At 55.3% G+C, this 24,142-nt stretch overlaps 2 protein-coding genes across 9 annotated transcripts; one reads left to right on the top strand and one right to left on the bottom strand.

The window, feature by feature from the left end:
- The first annotated feature begins 1,503 nt into the window (after positions 1-1,503).
- On the top strand, positions 1,504-13,662 carry ATP5MF (ATP synthase membrane subunit f). Of its 2 annotated transcripts, XR_014839306.1 has the most exons (5): positions 1,504-1,553; positions 7,522-7,629; positions 8,185-8,301; positions 8,926-9,051; positions 12,047-13,662. XR_014839306.1 is itself a non-coding variant. In NM_001097464.1 (4 exon segments), coding segments are annotated over 4 exon segments (267 nt in total). In that variant the 5' UTR covers positions 1,532-1,540; the 3' UTR covers positions 8,955-9,063.
- On the bottom strand, positions 9,745-24,044 carry CPSF4 (cleavage and polyadenylation specific factor 4). 7 transcript variants are annotated; one of them, XR_014840090.1, is made up of 8 exons: positions 23,792-24,044; positions 21,021-21,071; positions 18,754-18,906; positions 16,404-16,499; positions 15,959-16,172; positions 14,851-14,923; positions 13,263-13,355; positions 9,745-10,669 (listed from the first exon to the last, which is right to left on the bottom strand). XR_014840090.1 is itself a non-coding variant. In XM_003124302.6 (8 exons), the coding sequence occupies exons 1-8, from the start codon at positions 23,892-23,894 to the stop codon at positions 10,601-10,603; spliced, it is 810 nt and encodes a 269-aa protein (XP_003124350.2). In that variant the 5' UTR covers positions 23,895-24,044; the 3' UTR covers positions 9,745-10,600. The 7 variants fall into 7 exon arrangements, 6 of the variants coding, with proteins under 6 accessions (XP_003124350.2, XP_003354505.2, XP_005661931.2 ...); XM_003124302.6 differs by having other exon boundaries at positions 13,263-13,433; positions 15,959-16,052; XM_003354457.5 differs by having other exon boundaries at positions 13,263-13,358; positions 15,959-16,052.
- Between the last annotated feature and the right edge of the window lie 98 nt (positions 24,045-24,142).

The following is a 24,142-nucleotide window of genomic DNA, read 5'->3' as shown; positions in this document are numbered from 1 at the left end:
GGGTTCTTCCCAAGAACTTCCATATGCTGTAGGTACAGCCGACAAAAATGAATTTGAGGAGTTCCCGTCGTGGCGCAGTGGTTAACGAATCCGACTAGGAACCATGAGGTTGCGGGTTCCATCCCTGGCCTTGCTCAGTGGGTTAACGATCCGGCGTTGCCGTGAGCTGTGGTGGAGGTTGCAGACGCGGCTCGGATCCTGCGTTGCTGTGGCTCTGGCGTAGGCCGGTGGCTACAGCTCCGATTCAACCCCTAGCCTGGGAACCTCCATATGCCGCGGGAGCGGCCCAAGAAATAGCAACAACAACAACAACAAAAAAGACAAAAAAAAAAAATGAATTTGATAATTAAGTCCCCCAAGTCACTTTCGTGAGGAAGGCATCAGTTCACTGGTCCAATTCCTACTATCCACTCAGCTCTTAATCCTTTATTTTGACACACCTTGTTTCATTTGTTTCCTACAACAAGGATGCCAGGCAAGTGTTACATGCCTATTTTACAGAGAAGAAAACTGAGATTCAAGAGATCAAAGCATCTCACCCAAGTCAGAATTGCTTAACCAGGAGTAGTTATTGTGGCCTTTGCATCACTGTGCTGGAAAAGAAGTGGCAGAAAGGACTGGAGCTGTGGACACCTTCTGTCCTTAGCATTCCCAGAGCCTGGACATGGACAGGTACTCTTTACCCCAGAGCTTTTAACCCACTGCACCAATCAAACAGTGGGGATCAAACTTGAACTAGAACCTCCATAGCGACCCCAGCCACTGCCGAAGGATTTCCTTTCTCTCTTCTCCACCTCCCCCCTCCCCCTTTTTAGGGCTGCACATTGCGGCATGTGGAAGTTCTCAGGCTAGGGGTTGAATTGGAGCTGCAGCTGCCAGCTTATGCCCCAGCCACAGGAATGCCAGATCTGAGCCACATCTGCGACCTACACTACAGCTTGCAGTAGCCATGGATTCCCAACCCACCGAGCAAGGCCAGGGGTCAAACGCGAATCCTTGTGGATAGGATGAGGGTTCTTAACCAGCTGAGCCACAGTGGGAACTCCCTGCAGTGGGATTCTTAAACCACTAAACCACAGAGGGAACGCCTGCAGGTACTCTTGAATCAAACCCATTTAGAGCCTAACTCTGGACACCGGCTTTTCCTGGTGACTGGGGATCCCCTGAGAGTCAGAGTTTAAGTCCCATCAAACACAGCTGAGAGGAAGGGTCCTAATGCGCCCTCGTCATGTTTCACAACAAATTTAAGGTGATAGAGAGTTAGGATGCTCTTTCCTCACTTTCCTCTCTGGGGGTCCTACCAGCCTCCTTCCTCCTAACTACCATCCCCACCTCCTCACCCCGCCGGTCCCTAAAAGCTGGACCCAGGTCTTTGCCCTTAAGGGACTTAAGCCCTTTTTCCCAGGGTGGACTTGCAGCCCCAGCTTCGTCCCAGTCGCGACCTGCCTCCCGTGAGCCTCTGCTCCGGGGTCCCAGGGCGCATGCTCCCTACCCGGCAGCCCTAGCGCGACACGGCCAAGCGGACAGCCAGGACTCCAAGATGGCGTCAGTTGGTGAGTCTCCGGTTCTGGCTCTGGTTAGGGCCCTCAGGTTGAAGGCAGGAGTCGGGGTCTAGGGTTCAGTGCTCAGAGCCGCACCGGGAGGGGAAGGACCGAGTGCCGGAGCGGCCTGCCTTTCCCTCAGAGCCTTCTCCGCGCCCTCACTGGAGGCGCACGAGAGCTTTGCCCAGGTCCTGCGCCGCCCGACCCTTCGCTGCTCGCCCCGCCGCGCCTCCGGCCTGCCCAGGGACCGCGCCACTCGGCTGCGGCAGGGAAAGTGACGGCAGCCCAGAGACGCGCTTTGGGGCTTGGGAATAAGCGGCTTAGAGCCACCCTCCCTCACCCCGCTGAGGAATAGCGGCGCTCATCTCCGCTTTGCACCTGAGCTCAACCCCTGGCGCTTTGTAGCTGAGCTCTCGGCGCAAAGCTGAAGTTCAGCTTCTAGGAGGAGCTGTTACCTAGGGCGGTGGGCACCTGGCACCACGTAAGGCTCAACGCGTGTATTTGTTGAGTAGGCTTAGCGAGGTGAGGTGACCTATTCAAGGTCACAACTAGTGAGTGAGTGGGCTGAGCTGGGATTCCAACCTAGGCTTCTGCGTCTCCGTGGTAAACTGAGCTTTAATCACAAGAATGACTTTATGGCCAGCAGGCTTTTCGGTGATCTGCGTGTGTAAATCTACACTCGTCAGACTGTCCACATTGATTTTTAAAAAAATATGGAAACCACCATGTTTTAGCCCCGGATCCTGATGGTAGCCTTGTCAGGAAGTCGTTGCCAGGAACGTTGATCCCATTTTAAGGATGGGGGAAATAACAGTCAGAAATGTGTGGCTTGCCTGCGGTCACACCGCATGATAGTGAGAGTTTTGTCTAATCCTGTATCTTATCCCCAGGTTTCTATATCTTAATCAGCCTGGAGAAATGAAAAGGGGATCAAAAAGGAAGAGGGGAGTTCCCATCGTGGCTCAGCGGTAGCAAACCCGACTAGTATCCATGAGGACTCGGGTTCAGTCCCTGGCCTTGCTCTGGATTAATGATCCACGGTCACCTTGAGCTGTGGTGTAGGTTGCAGACAGTGGCTTGGATCTGTCGTTGCTGTGGCTGTGGTATGGACTGGCAGCTACAGCTCTGATTAGACCCCTAGTCTGGGAACTTACATATGCCACGGGTGTGGCCTTAAGAAGACAAAAAAAAAAAAAAAAAAAAAAAGAAGATGCTACTTATTTCCCATTTGTAAAAATGGGCATTAGAACATTTATCCAGGGTAGCCGTGTTGTTTAAACAGGACATGTGAAAAGGAAGCCTCGAGGCCTGGCATCTGATTTAAGCAGAGGATCGCAGTGGAGAGCACTGTGAACCAAAGGTTAAACAGTGTGTGTGAGGTGCTTGCAGCACTGCTTGGTCCACAGTTGGGTGCTAGTCATCTAGCTGTCCCTCTGTGACTTTTGGGCATCACCCAGGTGAAGGAATTGGTGTCCAGATACTGATGGTGTTTATTTTATTTATTTTCCTTTTTTGGGCTGCACTTGTGGCATATGGAAGTTCCCTGGCTAGGGCTCAAATTAGAGGTATAGCTGCAGGCCTTTGCCACAGCCTCAGCGGCAACAACAGATCGAGCCGAATCAGCATGTCAGTGCTGGATCCTTAGCCCACCAAGGGAGGCCAGGGATCAAACGTGCGTCCTCACGGAGGCTATGTCAGGTTCTTAACCTGCTGAGCCACAATGGGAACTCCTGGTGATCTTTTAGATGGAGTCTTTTGTCAGAATATAAAGCCAGTAGTTCATTAGCAAATAAATAACAGTAACAGAGGAGGTTGAGATCAGCAAAGTATTGCCAATGGGCTGGATTTACTGTGCCCTGTTTTTGTATGGCCTGTGAACTAAAGAATTTTATTTTATTTTTTTGTTTTTCTAGGGCTGAATCTATGGCATATGGAGGTTCCCAGGCTAGGATCGAATTGGAGCTCTAGCCGCTGGCCTTTGCCACAGCCACAGCAACACCATATCAGGGCCTTGAGCTCATCTGGGACCTACACCACAGCTCACAGCAATGCCAGATCATTAACCCACCTGAGCAAGGCAAGGGATTGGATTTGCACCCTCATGGATAGTAGTTAGATTTGTTTCTGCTGAGGCACGACGGGAACTCCTCTTATATTTTTTAAAAAATTTGTTTAAGGAGTTCCCATTGTGGTTTAGTAGGTGAAGGACTCGACCTTGTTTCTGGGAGAATGCAGTTCTGATCCCTGGCCTTGCTCATTGGGTTAAGGATCTGGCGTTGTGCTCACTGTGGCATAGGTTGTAGTTGCAGCTTGGATTTGATATTGCTGTAGCTGTGGTGTAGGCTGGCAGCTGCAGCTCCCATTCAACCCCTGGCCCAGAAACTTATATATGCTGCAGGTACGGCCCTAAAAAGAAAAAAGAAATTTGTTTAAGGAGTTCTCTTGTGGTGCAGCAGGTTGAGAATCTGGCATTGTCACTGCAGCAGTCCTGGTTGCTGCTGTGGCATGGGTTCAGTGCCTTATCTGGGAAGTTTTGCATGCTGTGGGTACAGCCAAAAAAAATTGTTTAAAAAGAAAAAAAAAGACTATGTTACAGAGACTTTGTGTGGCCTGTAAAACCTAAAACTCTTTATTCTCTGGCCAGCCCCAGGGTTGGATTTAGCACCCAGAAGACACTTGGCATTTCCATGCCTCTCCATATAGGTGCAGAGTTTGCTTCTTGAAGTCATAAAAATCAAGCCAAGTAGTCACCTGTCTTCCCAAGAACCTGTGGTCCTTTCTCAGCCTTCGTTGAAATTCTGTCATGACCAGGAACTGTATATGGCTAACTCTTGCCTTCACATAGCGAGCTCACGTAGTACCCAGAGATAAGTACCCTGGTGGGTACTATTCTTACCTTATTTTACAAGGGAGGAAACTGAGGCACAGAGAGGGCAGTTATTGCCCAAGGGCACACAACCTCACAGTGGCACTAAGCCCAGAATACTTGCTGCTAGAGTCCGTTCTGTTCGCCGTGCTCTGCTGGTATGAACCAGCCACTGCAGAGGAGTGTTGGGGAGGTTTCCAGTGCAGCTGCCAAGGACCAAGGGTTTTTTTTTTTTTTTTTTTTGTCTTTTCTAAGGCCGCACCTACAGCATGTGGAGGTTCCCAGGCTAGGGGTCTAATTGGAGCTGTAGCTGCTGGCCTACACCTCAGCCACACCAACACCAGATCTGAGCCATGTCTGCGACCTACACCACAACTTAGGGCAATGCCTGATCCTTAACTCACTGAGCAAGGTCAGGGATTGAACCAGCATCCTCATGGATACTAGCGGGGTTCACTACCACTGAGCCACGATGGGCACTCACAGCCAGTTGGTTTTATTTTATTTTATTTATTTATTTATTTTTTTGTCTTTTTTTTGTCTTTTTTTTTTTTGCTATTTCTTTGGGCCGCTCCCGCGGCATATGGAGGTTCCCAGGCTAGGGGTTGAATCAGAGCTGTAGCCACTGGCCTACGCCAGAGCCACAGCAACGCAGGATCCGAGCCGCGTCTGCAACCTACACCACAGCTCACGACAACGCCGGATCGTTAACCCACTGAGCAAGGGCAGGGACCGAACCCACAACCTCATGGTTCCTAGTCGGATTCGTTAACCACTGCGCCACGACAGGAACTCCAGCCAGTTGGTTTTAGAATGACGTTTGTACTGCTCACTGTATGCAGGAAGTCTTGGAGAGTGTAGCAGAGTTATTGACTGTGTTCTTCCTCAAGAAGCAACGTGGTATAGTTGGAGTTCCCTAGTGGCCCAGAAGGTTAAGGATCTGGCACTGTCACTGCTGTGGCGTGAGTTTAATCCTTGGCCAGGGAACTTCTACATGCTGCCAGTTTGGGTATAGGGTGTCATTCTCAGATGACATTGTTACTTGGTGTCGAGCTCAATATCACTGGTGCTAAGGTCCAACAGAGATTTGGAACATATCCTGAGATTCATTTGAGACTATCTCACGTTTCAAAACTACCACCAAACTAATCACAGTTTTCCGTTTGTAAAGAACTAAAGGGTGCGAGTAATCCTGGAAGCCCTGCATGCTTAAAATGTCCTGCAGTTCGCTTATATGCCCTTTTTTTCTCTACCCTTCCTCCTGCTTTTTTCCTGGATGTTTCTTATAGGCCTTAATGAGATTTCAACAGTAATAATTACTGTTTACAGTTCTGAGCACTCTTCCAAATGCTTTTATATAGATTCTCATTCAGTCTTTGGCATAAGCCATTTCACAGACAGGAAACTGGAGCTCAGAGGTCCTATAGGAAGGACGCGCTGGCGCTAGGGATGAGGCAGGCGGGGAAGGCGGCCTTTTAGGAGATGACATTTAAGTTGAGATAGCCCTGTAAGGATCCAGGGGCACCGCAAGTACAAAGGCACAAAAGAAGATAATCCTGTCGTGTGAGAGGCTCAGAAACAGGAGGGGCTGAGGTGTGGGCCGAGCGTGGGAGCCCCGGGCGTGAGTGCGCGGGGGATGGTTGTTCCTCGGTAGAACATCCCCCTGAGAACAAGCCTCTCTGCAGTCACTGCTGTGTCCACAGTGCTAGCACGCTGCCTGGCATACAGTAGGTGCTCCATATGTGTTGGATAAGTCTAATTTTTATTATTTATTTATTTATTTTTGCTTTTTAGGGCCACACCTGCGGCACATGTAGGTTCCCAGGGGTCCAATCAGATCCACAGCTGCCGACCTACAGCACAGCCACAGCTAAAGGGATCCGAGCCGCATCTGCGACCTGCACCACAGCTCATGGCAATGTCAGATCCTTAACCCACTAAGCAAGGCCAGGAATCGAATCCAAAACCTCCTGGTTCCTAGTCGGGTTGTTTCTGCTGTGCCATGACAGGAACCCCAGCTGGATAAGTCTAGATGGAGGGCTGGGGCCAGTTTCTTTGGGACGGGCAGTCGGAATCATGACCCTAAAGCAAGTATGCCTCTACCTGTCACTTGTGGCCTTTTGACAAGCAGTCAGTCTGGTTCGTCAAGGCCAAATGTCTGGTTCTTCAGACAGCCCGTGGCAGGTTAGAAGCTGCTGTTAAGGCGGCCAGCCCTTGGCCTTGTGAAGGGCTGGGAATGTCCGGAGAGCTGTGGGAGTCCCCTCAGTGGACTCTCAAGGCTGGTCCTTCAGGAGCCTGAGCCCTTAGGTCCTTAAAATGGAAAGAAACCTTGGAGTGGTTTAGTCTGGTTCCTCCTGTGGTTGGTTGTCTTTACGAAGGGGCAGTAGATCTTGACCCCTCGTTCTGAAGAAGACATCTGCCAAGCAGCGCTTTCAAGCTGGTCTCCGAGGAGAGGACGGGGAAGGAAGGTCATTCCTCCTCAAGGAGCATCAGGATGTTCCCGGGTCCAACCCCTCCCTGGCCCCCTTCCTGTTTTACTCTCCATCTCAGAGATGAATACACTGTGGACTCAGCCAGGAGTCCTTCCCGTCCCCAGATTCTCATTGGAAAAATGGTCTGGGGCCCGTTGGGTCTTCGGAGTGGTTTTTATTTGACATCCGTAGGCTGAGGAAGGTGCTTGAGATAGAAACCAGACTGGCTGCAGGAGCAGGGGGGCCAGACCTGAGGTTGAATCCTGCCCCCACCACCCATGTGCTCAGTGCCTTTGCTCAGGCTTTGCCTCCTCTCTCTGAGGCAGTCTCCCCGACCCCTACTTATAAAATAAAGGCTCTGTCCTCCGCTTGCTTTCTTCCTCATGACTCTTCCTTCTCTTTTTACAGTTATGCCCAGCAGGCTGTTCGTTAGTAAAACCGAACGCTGCAGCCCTTCTGCCATTATACACACTGGCTTAAAACAGTGTATTTGGTGTGACATCTTAATCCCTAAGAATACTTACTGCAGCTTCTATTTGGTGATGTTATTGAGTAATCGCCTTTATTGAGTGGTTGAAATAAGTGATGATGTTTGTGTCACTGGGAGCTCGTTCAGTGTGTGCTTTTTGCTCTTCCTCCTCAGTACCGCTGAAGGACAGGAGGCTGCTGGAGGTCAAATTAGGGGAGCTGCCAAGCTGGATACTGATGCGGGATTTCACCCCTTCGGGCATTGCCGGAGCATTTCAAAGAGGTCAGCGCCTTCTGGGCGTGGGTGAATACAAGCGAGTGTCTGGTCTTCACGTCTCTTTTTGCCCTGAATGAATTTGGCTAGTAGAAGCCTTGTCTCAGGCCAGTAAGTTACACGGTAGAGAAGAGGACGGCGGGGGGCGGGGGGGGGGTGTTAGCCCTTGAATGTCCGTGTTTGCTGGGTCCCAGCAATGCTGGCCCTGAGATTTTTCAGACAAGGAAATGTTTTCTGTTGCTTGGAATCTGTCACAAGACTTGAGGGAAAAGAGTTTGAAGCTTATCCGTCTGAGTCTAGTGCTCATCTCCCTGCCTGGCAGCACTTGAACTGGTCTGTCCTCAGGCCTGTTCATTTTCAAGTGCAGGACGAGTCAGAGCAGTCCTCTGCCCTGGGGGTGCCGGCCTCCTCAGCGCCCCCGCCCCGCCTTCTGCGCGGTGATGGGTTTGGCCTCCCGAGGCTGTCTTGCGTGTTCCCTCCTGGCCTGAGGCCTTTCCTCGGGGTGGCCCTCAGAGCGGACCGTGCGGACGGCGCCCTCAGCAGCGGCCTCCTCTCCGCTTGCAGGTTACTACCGCTATTACAACAAGTACGTCAACGTGAAGAAAGGCAGCGTCGCCGGGCTGTCTATGGTGCTGGCAGCTTACGTGGTTTTCAACTACTGCCGTTCTTACAAGGAGCTCAGTGAGTCTCTTCTGGGTCACTTTGCCTTCGGTGAGGTTGCCCAGACAGGATGGTATTGGTTCTCGAATTTAGAAGTCTTATCATCTACCGACAGCTGAAGAATTGGAGGAACGTTTCAGAATATAGCATGTTTTAAGTGAGAGAATTGGGGCAAAGAGAAAGACAGGAAAAAGAAGCTGAAGCTGGGGCAAAGGTCATACTTAGGCAGCAGTCTGTAAGCTACTGCAGGGCTTTTCCAAAGGTGGGGGAAATATTTGGCTTTATCTTCCAAGCAGCCGGTGTGAAGAGGGCTTTCGTGTCAGCATAGCGCTCTGGGGAAGCGTGGCCTCTCCTTGGAGCAGTTTGTCTGGTGGGAGATGCTGGGAGCTGTTTCGGTGGTGGCCACTGACTGGGTTTTGTGAGCCATTTCTGGTGGCATCCAGAGCAAGGTTGGCCTTAAAGCCTGGGCTCTTTGGGACTGGTTTTCAGAGAGGGTCTTCCTTCTGGCCAGGCGGCAGATTAGCTCCTAACTGCTTGAGCTGAAAGGCAGTCTCGGGATGGCTTCACATAGCCTTAGCCTGCGGTCACCCTGTGCTGTCACTGTAGCTTTGAAGAAACTCACTGTTTTTGTCTTTGTAACTTCAGAACATGAGCGGCTGCGCAAATACCACTGAAGATGGCGCCCTCTGCATTCCTGACCGGGACCTTTGCCTGGCACCCTGAATCCTTTCTTATCCTAACGGAGCGTTAACACCCAATAAAAGATGATTGGTACGTGGACTGCCTTACTGGCTCAGCCATTCCCCTGCACACCCTCGGGTGGGGTGGTTCCATAGCTCCCAGAGGGGACTGTCAGATGGCCCAGAGCTTTGAACCATAGAGCCTCCACAATTTGTCCCAGCCCACTGGGGGGCTTTCCTGTCAGTGCCCGGGTGGTTTCCTACTGGGCCTCACTTTCGGCCGTTTGTCAGCTGACACTTACATAGTATAAAGCAGAAGCCCTGTATTCCCAAGAAAAAAATCCCCTTCCCCATCTTTCTGCACCTTCCTGGGAATTACTGGGAAGTGTGGGCCCTCCTGGTCCTCTACAGGAAGCTCAGTGGGGTGAGGGAGGTGGGTAAGGGGGAGCATAAGAGCCCCCAACTGCCCATGTATCCCGCACCCTCTTTCTCAGCTTCTCTCAGAGGCCTTCAGAGAAGTGAGTCAGAATCAGATCCTTAAGGGGTATGGGGCAAGCTTACGTACAGCAGAATGTGAGGGGTGAGATGCTGTGGCCAGTTATCTCCTGGGAGGTGTGATTTGAACGAACAAGTATCCAGCATCTGAAGTGATGTCTGCCAGCATCAAAGCCCTGGCAGCATCGCTTCCTGTCCTGAGATTCACATTTACTGAAAGGGGAGAAGTGAGTACCAGTACCACGGCTTGGTGCCAGGCAGCGAATGCAGCCCAGTAACAAGACACAGCTTAAAAAACAAGCTTTAATCAACTTCATAAAAATTGTTCTTGTAATTGAACTTGGATAGGCCCACTTGCCCAGCAGGTTGCAGGTGCCAACTTCACATTTCTAGGCTCAGAGGCAGGGGCCTCTCCTCCAGGCCAGTACAGATGCTCGATGGGGCAGGAGGTAGGTGCACAGAGGGACCACATCATCTGTGTCAATGGGGCCTGCAGCTCCAGCTTAAGGTAGACCTTATGTGCTGCCAAGAGGATACCCCAGAAAATAAGCCCAGAGGACAAAGACCTTCACACTTGAGAGCCCTGCACCCTTCTCAACCGCTGCCACGTGGAGCAGGACCTGCTGAGGCAACAAGCGCACTTGAGTTTGCCCTGAAGGGCTGCCTCATCCAAATCACAGGGACAGGCACAGCCTGACTCGGCAGGAGTGGGAAGGAGCGGGCATGACCTGGCTGCAGCTTTAAATGACCCACCAGCCCCTTGTGTTTAATGAGGCCCGAGGAGAAGGGCCAAATTCCATACTGACCTGCTGAGCACAAGCCCTTCCCGACAACCTCCTCCCTCCCCAGAGCCTGGTGTACAGGGAGTCCCAGGGGGCGCTGATACCTAGACAAACGTCATGCCAACCTGAGGGACCGAACCGGAGCATGTGTCCCCCTTAAGAAACAAAAGATTACAGCAAAGTTATAGGGAAACTGACAGACAAAGCCCCTCAGAGAAAAGCCCAGCATGCCTGCCTGCTAGCTCCAGCTAGAGCTGTGCTAACACTGGCATGAAACAGTTAAATGCACACTCCCAAAGGTGGCCCAGAGTGGTCCCCAACAGTGGGGCCCTTCCGGCGGCTCTGAGCTGGCTCCAGCTGCTGTCACTGTCCACTGAGAAAGGCCAAGTGCCCTTTGGTGCATCTGTTGGCATAGTGTCCTTTTTCACCACACTGGGAACAGCAGGAGGGGAAGGAAGAAATAAAAGAAAAACACTGTTTCAAAGGCAATTTACAATGAAGACAGCACCCACCAAATACCAGGTTGGGGACAGGGACTCTGAAATTCTCAGTGGTGGTGATTTTCATTCAAACGCAAGGGAGAGGAAGCTCCAGAAGGTACAGCAGCGCAGAACCGCAGCCAGTGATTCGGCAGACGGCGCCTGCAGGGCCAGATGATCAGAGAGCACACGGCCCTTGCGGACACAGGAGGGGCTCGTGGTGGGGCAGGGCTCTCGCACCTGCCCAGTCACTTACCTGAGACACAATTCTGGGACTTCCTGCAGACAGGAGAAGCCTCCAGGCTCCTCCCTCAACTTAGGGATCCACTGCACAGACAGAGGGTGGGCTGCACCCACAGGGTTTTCCCTCCTGGCTCCTGTGTACTTTGCCTAAGCTACCCTTGGGGACAGGTTTTGGTCGCGGGATCGGACACGGGATGATCAGACTTGGGTAGACTCACCTCTCCGAAATCTAGCCTTGACCCTGACTTGTCCCAGCTGTTCATCCAGGCCCTGCCTTTGCCTCTCTACCCTCAAACCTGCTATCCCTCAAAACGGAGAAGGGAACCGCAAGAAAGGCAACGGCCGCCTCGAGCACTGAGCAAGCAGTGAGGGGACAGGTGGGGGCACCCAACCCATACTAACCCTGTCCTCCCGACCCTACAGTCCCCAGGTTTTCAAGTTTCATCTGTCGGGGTGACTTGTGTGGACAAGCAGCCTGTGTAGCTGCCACTTAGTCCTCTGGCAGATGTGATCACCAGAGGAGGGACGTGGCAGCCCCACTTCGTAGCGCTTGGTGTCCACGGCTGATCCAGGGAATCCAGGATCCCCACGAGGTGTCTTTAGTACCACCTGTGCCCGTGGGAGGAAGAGGCTGTTAGGTCCCCCTCGCCACCCCCGCCCCACCTTTCTAAGGTTCCAGGAGAGCTTGCATCACAGAGGCCCTGCTGACCAGTCTGCGACAAGATACGTCTCCTCACTATACTCGAGACCTGCCTGCCCCCAACTCGCCTGCCCACCTTCCAACGCCCCCTGCCCATACCCTCCTTACCTGGGAGGGCTGGGCCTCAGAAGCCTCTGCGGGGCCTTCCCTAGATGCATGTGCACTTTTAACTCTGGTGTCTGTCTGGGCACCTGCCTCCCCGCCTCAGAACACGGACCCCTCCCGGGAAGGAGCAACTACAGTGGGCTCGCTCTGCAGAGCCAGTCCTGAGAAGGTGCTCCTGGGTGTCTGATGGCCATGGAAGTGGCCAGTGGCTCAGCTTTGCCAAAGGGAAGTTCTAGGAACAATGCAAGCTTATGCTTTCTGACCCCAGCCTTCTGCTTGCAGGCCTGGATGCTGCAGACACCACAAGAGCTCAAAGGCGTCTGTCAGATTCAGCACTGCTTTCAGCAGCAGAGACCGAATCCTTGTTTACCAACAGAGAACTGGTGCAGTTATGCAGCCACTGAAGTACATGAGAGATACACATACTGACACGGAGAGACCCTGACTGTTCTAAGAAAAAAGATTATATAGGGCATTGTACATAGTAGGGCCCTAAGATACATAGGGTCTTGTGCTTATGTGAATAAAAGTTTGGAAGAGTGGAGTCCCCTTAGGAGTTTTGGTGTAAAGGGAGCTAAAAACAGAACATGCGAGAACAAAGCAACTGAGTACAGGGGCTGTTTCAGGAAAGGGGGCACTCAAAAGCACAGCGCTCACTCAGTGCCCTGAACGCTCTGTATCACCTCAGAGTTCTTACAGGAAGCATGTACGAACTTGGTATCTCGTCCAAGAGTCCCCACGTCTGAAACCTTTGTGAGTCTGGTTCTACTACTGGTTGTGTCTGCGGACTCAATCAGTGTTGCTCATTTCCTTCTGCATTTCGTTATTTTAACTACGAGCTCACTCTTCAGAGCCCTAGTCGTGGGGATGCTGTGTGGCCTGGGTGGAGAATAAATTTCTCCAAGCCAGGCGCCTACCCCTCTGGGCCGTTTTAGGTTCAAAAACTCAGTCTGGCTTTTCAGCCCATGCCAAGGACGTGAACCCAGGCCCAAACTCCAGGAAGGGCTGGCCAGTGACGACAAACCCTGAAGGGACTTTTCTCCTCCCCTTTCGTCCAGAGCTAGGAGTGAGGTGGACAGGTTCTTAGTAGGCTTTTTTAAGTTTACCCTTCCCCTGAATGTCCTGCCGTGTGGGTGGGGGTTCGAATCCTATTTCTTCCCACGTAGGCTCAGAGCGCTGTCCCTTTCCCTGGTGTGTGCCCACGTGGGACGCTTCAGGGCTCGCTCTGTTCTGTTCGTGCGCCCGTTTGTCCTGGCCTCTGGAAGAGCCCCGTCCCTCTTGCCAGCCCAGTTCTTTCATTCACCCATGTGTTGAACTGTCGCCTGGCCTTGCTGTGCTGGGAGGGAAGTCGGAGGGTCTCGAGCTCACCCGTGGCTCAGTGCTCATTAACGATGCAAAGACGCTCTCACTGTCCAAGATTAGCTAGCTCTCTGCTCGGAGGGAAGGCCACTGACTGTGAGGAGCCTGCCCGAAGCCTCCCCCTCCCCGGGGGACTCACCTTGTAACAGGTGACCTGCTCCAGCGGCCGGGGTCCTCGGTTGCCTGCGCTGCTGTTTTGACTCTGCATGACCCCAATGACCTGCGGGGCTCTCTGCTGATTGGGAGAAGAGTTCTGAGTCGTTAACTGGATCAAGGAGGACGACCTTTGTAATGGCGGATTGTTACTTTGCTGGAAAGAGTTACACAACACGGTTTTACTGCGGAAAACACGTGCACGCGGACTACCAATGGGGACAGGAAAAAAGAGGGCGGGACTGGTCCCGCGTGTGACCGGCAGGAAGAAGGGCTTCCGCGGTGGCCCTGCTCGGCGGAGCAGGCGAAAAAGAAAGATCTGGTGATGATGGCAGGAGCCGCTGCCCGAAAAACACCATGCAGACACACAAAAACGAAAAATAAAAGTGGAAAACAAAACACCAAAGAGACGAGGCGGCCTCTGGGGCGGCAGGGCGAGGGCATGAGCAGGCCTTACTTTTGTTTGTGAGGTTCTAGCTTCAGGTCAGGATGAACGCTTGGTTCAGCCAGGTGTTTAGCAGCCTACACGGCGAGCAACAGTCACGGAAAAACAGTTGGAGGCTGACACGCTGACCTGCGGTCTAGGGGCTGAGAGGGCCCTCCGCTAGGGAGTCGTGTGAGCAGGGGGTCAGGGCTCCTGGGGTGGGGCTGCTGGGCAGCAAGGCTACCTCCCAACCGAGTGGCTTCCTGGCTCTGGCCCCGAAAGTACAGGAGCCCTGGGCTACAAAGCCCAGGCTGTCACGGCCGCCCCCACAGGCAGGAGTGCCGGCTCTGCCGGAGAACAGTTGTTGGGTTCACCCCACACCCCCCAAGGGTGGGCTCAGGGCGGCCACATTCCCGGCGGCTCGGCCTCTAGCGTGAGCGGGGCCAGGCCGGGCTTCGGCAACAGGCGGAGTCCAGCCAGGTAAGAGTGAGGCCTCAGGATCGGTGGGCTGTTGACGCAACCTGCTGAGACCCCGCCTAGGACACCTGGCCCGCCTCGGTCTGGGCCCCCACCCACCCATCCCGTAACCAAACTCACGGTGCCCTTGGTCTGGGGGCACTGCTGCAGATTCTCTGTCTACGGCACTTCCCTCCCTCATGCTCGGGGGGACCAGCCCACTGCTGGGTCGTGGGACCCTCGCTTGGGAGACTGGAGCCAAATGGTCCCTCGCCCCGTTCCCAGCATCCTCCCTGCAGTTGGGAGGCTCCACGCGGAGCAGTTAACCGCTCAACCTCGGCCTCAGGCCCGCTCCGGGTCTGCTCCCACCCAGCAGGGCCCCTCAGGTGAGTCCCGCTGGCAGAGGGAAGGGTCGGAACCGGAGGCCCCACGCCGCCCTGCACTCCACTCCCGGGCGCTGGCAGGCGGGAAGGGAGACGCACGTGGGACCTGGCTCAGGCAGACGGCCCTCTACCCCCAGAGGAGGGTGCCAGCTGCTCTGCTGCCTGGATTTTCTGCTGGGTCTAGGGGGACCCCTGCCCCGCACACGGTCTCCAGCCAGGTCCAGAGCAGCCCCGCACTGAGGCGGGCACTGAGTTTTCTGCTGCAAGGGCACTGCCAGGGCCGGCAGCACCACGGGGCGAGGGCACGGTACCTTTGCCGGAGGCTGCGTCTGCTGCGGCAGTGGGGGCTGCTCCGTGGTTCCCATTGGCAGTTCAAATCGAGGGCTGGTCACCCGGCAGCAGGAGGGGACGGGAACGAGAGGAGGAGGAGAGGATGAGAGAGGAGGTCGGCCAGGTGGGGGTCTCAAGCTCTGGCCTCGGGAAGACCACAGCCAGTCTCGAGCCAAGCACAGGGCCACCCAAAGCACCTGGGCACGGGGTGGGTGCTGGCGCTCAGTTCCACCCAAGGCCTCGGGATGGTGGGGAAGACAGATTTGCTGTGCCTGGCCTTGGACCCAGCTCTGTCTACACTAGGTGTGAGCCCAGCAAGCGCTGCTCAGAGAAGGGAAACAAATAGCTGGCGTACACGAAGGCCCTCCCGACACACACCCTGCCTTTCCCGCAGGGCAACTGAGTGTCAGAACTGATAGCAGGCTCCCCGGCCACCTACCCAGGGAGAGGAGCCCTGTCAGCAGCACCCGCCACCTGCCCACCATGTGGCAGCAGCCAGGATATGCTGCTTCCGTGCCGGTGTCAGCAGCAAGGACAGATGCGGTGCTGCCCCATGACCACCCAAAGTGACAGCCGGGCACAGAGGCCCAGGAGACGAGCAATGCGCCCTCCTGAGCAAGGAGGACCGGGCTTTAGAGGCCACACAGCTGCCTTTGACCAGGTGCTACCACCTGTGCCACATGACCCTGGCCTCAGGTGTGAGATGGGGACCCTCTTGCACACATGAGGGTTCTAGGAACCAGTGTACACGGAACACCAAGCTCAGCGTCTCCACAGGGAGGCCCTGAAACCGAAATCCTCTCCCTGAGGGCACAGGCTCTTCACCTGAGGCCCCTAAGTGATGAGCAAGATTACACGTGCACAAGGGTTTTGGGAGCCTGGGGCCCACAGCTTCCACCTGAGTCCTGGATGACCTATGACCCCACAAAGGCTAGAGGCTGGTTCAGGCAGAGCCACCTCTGGACTCAGGAGGCAGCAGGGGTCTCTCCCCACCTCCCACCCCTGCCCAGACCCTGTGCTGACACCACCCAGTGACCACAGCCCAGACGGCCCAGGAAAGACACAGGGCAGCAGGGCCCAGCTACTCACTGCATGAATTTGCACGAGGGCCCCTCCGGGCAGAATCCCACGAGGTAATTCACACAGATGACTCTCCGCGTGTGCCGGTGCCTGCACAGGGGGCCTGTGGAGCCAAGTGTCAGGGGCACTGGGGGGGCGCCCTTGTGCCCCTCCTCTGCCGGTCAGAGCCCTGCCACACTGCTGCCTGGGGTGCGGAGAGCGAGGCCAGGGCTGGCTCTGCCTCCTGTTGAGAAGGGACAGTGGGCAGGCACACATCCTCTCAAACACTAGTTTCTTCATCAAAAGGACAGGTGAGCACGTGGCCTGCAGGGGAGCCTAGGGAGACTCAGGTGACCTGAGGGTGTGGCAAAGCCTCACTAGCCCCTGGTGACTAACACCAGGTTCTGCAGGAAGAGGCGGGACAGGCAGAGGGTCATGTGGGCAGAGGGCGAGAGGACTGGCCTCCGACACCTACCGTGCTTGCAGAAGCCGCGGTCGTACCATGGACAGTCTTTGATCTTGGACTCGGGGTCGATGTGCAGGAAGGGGCACTCCTTGTTGCTGCACTCCCCTGCAGGGACACCGGACACGCGGCCCCTGCGACAGCTGGCCCCCACCCGCCTCCGCCCCCGCCCCCCCAAGGCTGGGCCGCCGTCCAGCAGAGGGGCCCAGGGGGGGGGCTGTGGTGTCCGGCCCCGGCCCGAGACCCAGGGCTCAGGGTCTCAAGAGCCTCAGTTTCCTGACCTGTACGTGGGCTGGGATGGCCCTCCCCTCAGAGGTGACACTGACAGAGGCGGGCACAGGGTCCACACACATCAAATAACTCACGGCTCCACCTCTGGCCCAAGGAGGTGTCCTGGGCAGCGTGGGGCCCAGACAGACAGACACACCAGTGGAGACCAGCAGGAGTTCCCGTTTCCGAGGAGAGCCCCCGCGAGCTCTCTTTGTCTATGCTGCGGCAGGGAAAGGCCTGAGGAGGCTCGTTTTTAGGACAGCCTGGGAACTCACGGCTGGGTCCCTGTGGTAGACGGTGCTGAAGCCTTTGTGACAGCTCCTCTCGGGAGCAACGGGCCCAGCTGGCCACCAGCCTCTCTCGGCCGAGTACAGGCACTGCCACCCCGGGCGGCCACACCCCCTTCAAGCTTGCCCGCTCCAGTCCTTGTCCACATGAAAGGCCCTGTGGGGTCTCACCCACCCCCTCTCCAGCCTCACTGGCCTCCCAGCCGGTCCAAGAAGAGTCCTCTGCCCTGAGTGGTCCCGTCTTAGCCTTCGGATCCCAACCCAGGCCCCCCTCCTCCGAGGCCCTCTGACCACGCTGTCTCGAGGGCACTTCTTTAAGTGGTCCCACAGCACGCCCTAGGTTCCCAGGCCAGGGATCAACCATGCACCACAGTGGTGAGCCAAGCCGCAGCACTGACAATGCTGGTCCTTAACCTGCTGAGCCACCAGGGAATTCCAACAATTCTCTTCTTTGTCTCACAGGGGGACTGGCCACCTCTTTCCCTGGGGCACTGGAGCAAAAGCGCCACAGGGCCATGACGGGCCTGTCCTCTTTGCTGCTGCCCCTTCAGTGCCTGGCGCAGGTGACAGGAGCTACAGACGGTGTGTCTGCACTGGGACGGGACAGGCTCTCGTCGCAGGTCTGGGAGACAGAGGGCCCAGGCCCATCTGCAGGGAAGCTGGGAACCCAAGCCAGTGGCAGAGGCGCCCTCAGGAGTCTGCCCAGGGGAGTGGCTCCTGCCTTTGGGGACGATGTCTCCAGATGGGAGAGGCTCCCATGGAGAAGCTGCTGTTGCGCTCTTCCAGGGCTGCTTCCCACGCTGCTGTGGGTGGGAGGGAGGGAGTGGGGGGCTGGGAAGCCCGGGTCCTGTTTTCTACCTGTGCTCTAACCTCTCAACTTATGTTGCCTCTAAAGAAAAAGCCACAAGTGTCATTAAGAGGCCAGCAGGCCAAGCCTGTTGCACTGCTGAAATAATTAATGTCTCTGACAACGGGGCTTTGAGGGCACGCAGCACCCCCGGCGTTCCTCAGCCCACCTCAAAGCGTAGAGCAGGCTCCCAGCCTGCTGCCAGCCCCTGCGTGGGGCTGAGGCTGGCAGTCCTGGGGCCAGAGCCCACCCTCATCGTGACCAGCAGGGCTGCTTCCTGGGCAACGTGGCCCAGGGCAGAGGCAGGGGATTCTGGTTCCTTCAGGGAGCACATGGGCTCCACTGGGCCCTGGGCCAGCCCCACCACCCCAGCCCGTCCCTGCTTCTCCACAGCTCACTCAGGTCTGCTGAGGCCACGTGCCCCCAGAGCAGAGACAAAGGAAGTCTTTGGGTTTCAAGGCGAAGAGCAGCCCCGTAGACCTGCCATCCCTGAGGACTGTTTAGGACAGACAAGCTACCACCCCGGATCACGCTCGCAGACAGAAGGAACCAAATCAGGCCCAGGGGGCAGGGGCCACACCGCAAGCAGCAGCTGATTAAGGGAGAAGGTCCGCGGGAGCAGAGGCGAGGCCTCCAGCCTGCACTGCCCACGCACCCACTGAGAAAGCTGGCTTAGTCTCGGCTCCCCAAAGTACCTGCGAGTGCTCAAAACACCAAAGCACTACAGGGATGTACCGGTTATTAGAGAATGACCCTAACTACCCATAGCTCAAGGGCCAGCTGAGGTCAGCAGGCACCTATGGTTCTCATCTGAAGCTGGAAAGGTGGGAGCTGGCAGGGAGCGTGGGCGCAGCTGCTTAACCCCTCTGGGTCTGGGTGCCTGATGGAGCCTCTGGGGGCTCCTGGCCCGGGGGTTCTGGGTGGAGTGGGGCTTGGGGGTTCCTGCCACGGGCCTCACCGAACTTGGAGTAGAAGTAGCACTCGGGCATCTTGGTCATGTCGTACTCGTGCAGGAACTCGCACTGGTCGCCCTTCTTGCACAGCCCCCGCAGCCAGTGTTTGCACACGACTGTCTTCTCGCCGCTGATGTGGCGGAACGGGCACATGCCCCCTGCCCAGGAAGACGCTGTGAGGAGGCCGGCCTACGCCCAAGGCACCTTCAGCCACACCTCCCCAAAGCCCCCCAAACAGCATGTCCTGGAAGGTGGGGGTGCCCCCGCAGAAGGCAGTGTGACTTTAGGCAGCACGGGAGCGTCTGAAGTTTTAATAGCTGTGGATTTTCTTTTACTGGGTCTTGGAAAAAGCTAACTAAAACATCAGATCACAACATCACAGGCATTTCTGTAAGATGGAGACTTCACAAGCCGAAGGGTGGTAGAGGGAAGGGGGCAGTGATTTTCCTAATTTAATTAAAGAATAGCTCCAGAGATGGGCAAAACTTGCAGGAGGTAGTAAAAGACTGGGGCCTAGGAAACACAGCCCTAAAAACGTAAAGAGGACCACCAGCAGAGGCCTGGACTGCAGGGGGGCTCCATCTCTTCAACGTGCCACTTAGCCTCCAAGAATTAAGAAAGAAATCAACGTCGGAACTGAAGAAATGTGTTGTCTATCAACTGAGGGACGTCTGCCTTCTGTAGAAATCATTGCCCAAATAGGACGGAACCATACCTGGCAAAGTCGCCTTTTATTTTTTTTGTCTTTTTGCCTTTTCTTGAGCCGCTCTCATGGCATATGGAGGTTCCCAGGCTAGGGGTCGAATCGGAGCTGTAGCCACCAGCCTACGCCAGAGCCACAGCAACACGGGATCCGAGCCGTGTCTGCAACCTACACCACAGCTCATGGCAACACTGGATCCTTAACCCACTGAGCGAGGCCAGGGATCGAACCCGCAACCTCATGGTTCCTAGTCAGATTCGTTAACCACTGCGCCACGACGGGAACTCCAAAGTCGCCTTTCTAACTAGGGCCCTGGCGGGACTACTGAAAGGCCGACTGGAATGAGGTGGTCAGTGGAAAAGATAGCCAGGGAGACCAGCCCTGCCCATGGGAACTTTCTGCCGAGGGGGGACAGTGCTCTATGCTGTCTAGCATGGTGGCCACACGTGGCTACTACATGACCGAAATATGATGAGTGTGACTGAAGAATGTTTTTATTTTACTTAATCTTAATTAAATCTGAATAGCCAGCGTGCTGCCCGTGCTAAGGATGGCTGTGCTAACAGGAGGTGGGTCAGAAAGGCAGGATTACAGAGCAAAGGCAGGGATGAGGCCCAGCAGGGGAATGACATTCTGACCCTGGAGAGTCTGAGGTCAACCCGGCTGACCTACCTGGCAGGGTAAGTGGCTTGAATCTTAGAACCACAACTTGCCCACATCATCCACTAAAACCATCCCCTTGCTCTAATTCTGTGCTCCCTATTCAAGCTTCTGATTAAAATTTAGTTGCCAAAGACATGTGGGTCCGGAAAAATGCCCAGCCCTATACAGGACCTGTGAGGGCCCCCCCGGTGATCCGCCTTCTGAACCAGCAGACGGGCTGGCTTGTGTCACCTCTGCTGGGACCAGGTTAGTATGAACGAAGCCACAAGACACTAAAGCAGAGTTTTTGAGGAAAGGACACAGAGCCCATGAGCTCATGAAGACTGCAGAATGGGAGTTCCTGTCGTGGCGTAGTGGTTAATGAATCCGACTAGGAACCATGAGGTTGCGGGTTCGGTCCCTGCCCTCGCTCAGTGGGTTAAGGATCCAGTGTTGCCGTGAGCTGTGGTGTAGGCCGCAGATGCGGCTCAGATCCCGAGTTGCTGTGGTTCTGGTTTAGGCCGGTGGCTACAGCTCCGATTGGACCCCTAGCCTGGGAACCTCCACATGCCGCGAGAGCGGCCCAAGAAATAGCAAAAAGACAAAAAGACAAAAAGACAAAAAAAAAAAAAAAAAAAGACTGCAGAACAGAGCGGCCTGGGCTCAGCTACGCATTAACCCTATGACTTTGAGAAAAAGCTCCCGGACACCTCGGTGCTCGTGACCGCAGGGAAAACGAGGCAGGAAGGCAAACTCGGGCAGAACATCCCACCGTGTCCTTGGCCTGTCCAGACCACAGTGGCATCTGGGGACACCCGGAGTCGGCAGAAAGCCGGGCGAGCAGAGACCCGAGAGCCTGCGTGTCTGCTGGGCATGGGGAGGTGGAGGGCTGCCCAGGGGGAATGTCGGGAGCCAGGGGTCTCTTACCTTTGCCACAGGCAGCTTTCAGAAAGAATTCACAGACAGCAGCCCCCGACTCTGCAGAGAGAAGGAGAGGTGTCAAACAAAGCAAGCTATCACCGCTATTGGTGACGTCTGAAGATGCGGAGGGAACCCTTCTGGCCTTTAACCCCCAGAGGATTCAAGGTACAGGAAATAGAGTGGGAAGAAAATGCAAAGCTCGAGCAAGGAAAATGCTCTTTCTTTCAGCCATTCCTGGCAGAATGAGGCATATATACTGAGACCAGTCATTACTCAGGGCTTTCGGAGAACCTCCTACAAGCCAGATGCTTTCAAGGAGTTAGGAGTGGTTGGGGGCAGGAAGGATGGAGCCCAAGTGACAGAAATTAATTTCTCCCTGCTCAGACTGTGCAGAGGGTGAATTCAGGGGCACTTGAACCTGAGGCAGGGGGAGGGAATGATCCCACAGGAAGCACAAACAAGCAAACGGGGACCCCGAGGAGGAAGAGGTGGGCGCTCAGAGACCCTCCTGGAGGGAAGAGCATAACTGATGACGCAGGAGCGTGACTGCTCTTAATAAGCGGCAGCAACACACAATTCAATGTTCCACAGATGCAGCTGGTTCACGGGAGGGGAGCAGGAGAAGGAAGGCCAAGCACAGAGAAGTCAGTGGGGTGCAGGGCTGTAATAAGGAGCCCAGGAATTCACCCGCCATGGCCACCAGGAGAAAGCATCTGTGGCTTCAGTTTTCTCTATCAGTGGGCATTTTAGAAATGCTCAAAACCCACCACGAGCATCTCTTACGTGTCTTCCCCTGCAAACTTTCAAGAGCTCTACTGGCTTCTTAGAAGCAGGTCTATTTTGCTAGGACAGATTTAAGGTTACAGAAGTGGGCGTCAGAGGTGTGCATTTCAGAAAAGTCCGAGAAGTCTTACATTAAAAAATCTTTTAAGGAGTTCCCCTCGTGGCTCAGCGGAAATGAATCTGACTAGGAACCATGAGGCTGCTGGTTCAATCCCTGGCCTCCCCCAGTGGGTCAAGGATCTGGCATTGCCGTGGCTGTGGCACAGGACAGCAGCTATAGCTATGATTCAAACCCTAGCCTGGGAATCTCCATATGCCTCGGGTGCAGCCCTAAAAAGAAAAAAGAAAAGAAAAAAAAAAAAAAGTTATCATTTAAGAGTACTTTGAGCCTTCGTTCTTTTCAGAGGTTTAAGGTTGTTTTATTCCTTAAATGCCAAAGTCCACAGTGCTGGGGACGGGGTCTGAGGCGGACATGATAAAGAAATGTGCCTTCAGGACAGAACCCATAGATCCTTCTTGTATTAAGACAGAAATCAAGTGCAAGGACGAGGGGGAGGAAGGGCTGTGGCCTCCCTGGGCTCTGACACACTGACCGTGATCTCGGGCAGGCGGTGAGTGCTGAGGCCCTGGGCTGGGGCAGTACCTGTGGCTAGGCAGGTCCTGGACCCTCTCTAAGCACATATCTGAGAGCCCCTCACCGCTGCGCCTGCCCTCCCGGGCTCAGGTATCTGTGGTTCCAGGCTGGAGGGCGGAGGGAGAAAGAGCTGCCCAGTATGGATGGTTCCTTGGTCTCGAGCTAGTGCCATCAGCAGAGGAAGAGGCCACGGGTGTGAGGGTAGATGTCTGTGTATAAGCATGAAGTGATCACCTGCACTGACCGGTTTAAGGGTCTGGGCAGCGGCTTGTAAGCCGTATGCAGTGGAGACAGCGTTTGTATGTGTATAGAAAGTAACTGCTGCTAAAGGTACGTCTCTTGTGTACATGCATTATCTTATACAGAAACGTCAGCGTAAGAGGGACAACTCAGAGGTCACACGTGCATGAGAAGTGTGGCCACTTGAGGGGAATGAGGCCGCAGGGAGGCTCCGCTAGTCCAGGGACAGGTAGGAGAATGTGGCACTGTGGTCCATGTCCTCTGGCAGTTAGGGGGACGGCACAGGGAGCCACAGATAGAAGGGTCAAGAAGCCTGGCGAGCTCATCTGGCTCCATCAGGCGCTGAGCAGTCTTTGGCCAGTCCCTTCCCCAGCCCAGGGCTCAGGTGCTTCATCTGTGGCTTGAACTCAATGACTGACCCCTAAGAGCCCTCTGAGCTTTAACTTACAGCATTAAATTTCAAGTATCTCTGAGAAAGAAAGAGGAAAAGATAACTGCCGCCACGTGAAGAGGGAGAGTGAAGGACACTTGGGCGGCTGCCTGGGTGTGAGGAATGACCCAGAGGTGGGGTCCAGAGAAACAGTGAGGAATGGGCTCCCAGGAGCGCGAGTCCTAGGAGAAAAACGGAGCTTGAGCGCCTCATTGGGGGTCTCCTACAGAGTAAGGGAGTGGGTCCTTCCCTCTGCAAGACTCTCCCAACGGCCCGGTTTTGATGAAAGCAAGAAGAGACCGCCCAAAGTGGGGGGCTGGAAATGGGGAAAGGGGATATCTTGGTACTTTTCTGTAGTTGGGGAGCGTGTTCGAGTGGGGGCAGTATTTCCAATACACGATACCCGCTTTCATTCAAGAATTATTTGATGGGCGGGACGTGGTCCTACCCTAGCCTTAGGCTAGCTCTCAGGGGTCGAAGATCGGGGAAGAGGGGCTCCTTAGTCCAAATGACGGGAGAAGGTGGGGTGGGGGTCCCAGGATTTGGGGAAAGCAGTCCCAGGACCGAGGGGGAGGAGCTCCCGAACTGAGGGGCAGGGCGTCCTGGAACTACAGCGGGCGGGGGTGGTGTGGGGGGGTCCCGGAGCCAAGTCCATCGCGCCCTCGCCCTCCTCCCGGACCCTGCGCTCACTGTCCATGCCGGGGAAGGGCAGCGGCTGCGCTCCGAGCTGCTGCTCCACTGCGATCTCCAAGTCGAACTTGATATGGTCCACGCTGGCGATGATTTCCTGCATGGCGGCGGCGGCGGCCACACCGGCCCGGCTCCCGCTCAGGTTCCTCGTCTCCCTCACACCTCTACCCGCCGCAGACCCGCCGCACACTGTCCTCCGCCGCCTCGCCGCTGCCGCCAACACCGGCGCCACCGCCGCCGCCGCCCAAGGGATGCCGGGAGCACCCAGAGCCCGCGCCAGCCCTTTCGCTCCAGACCGGGCCAATCAAGCGCAGAGTACAGGCGGCTCTGCTAGGCCCGGCTAGCCGCTCG

Source organism: Sus scrofa, chromosome 3 (assembly GCF_054392235.1).
Source record: "Sus scrofa isolate SSC_HxYL_T2T_F1_AM1 chromosome 3, Sscrofa_HxYL_maternal_Yorkshire_Landrace_v2.0, whole genome shotgun sequence".
Taxonomy (NCBI): Eukaryota; Metazoa; Chordata; class Mammalia; order Artiodactyla; family Suidae; genus Sus; species Sus scrofa.
Note: the sequence above shows the minus strand (reverse complement) of the source record. Positions and strands in the feature narration are given on the sequence as shown.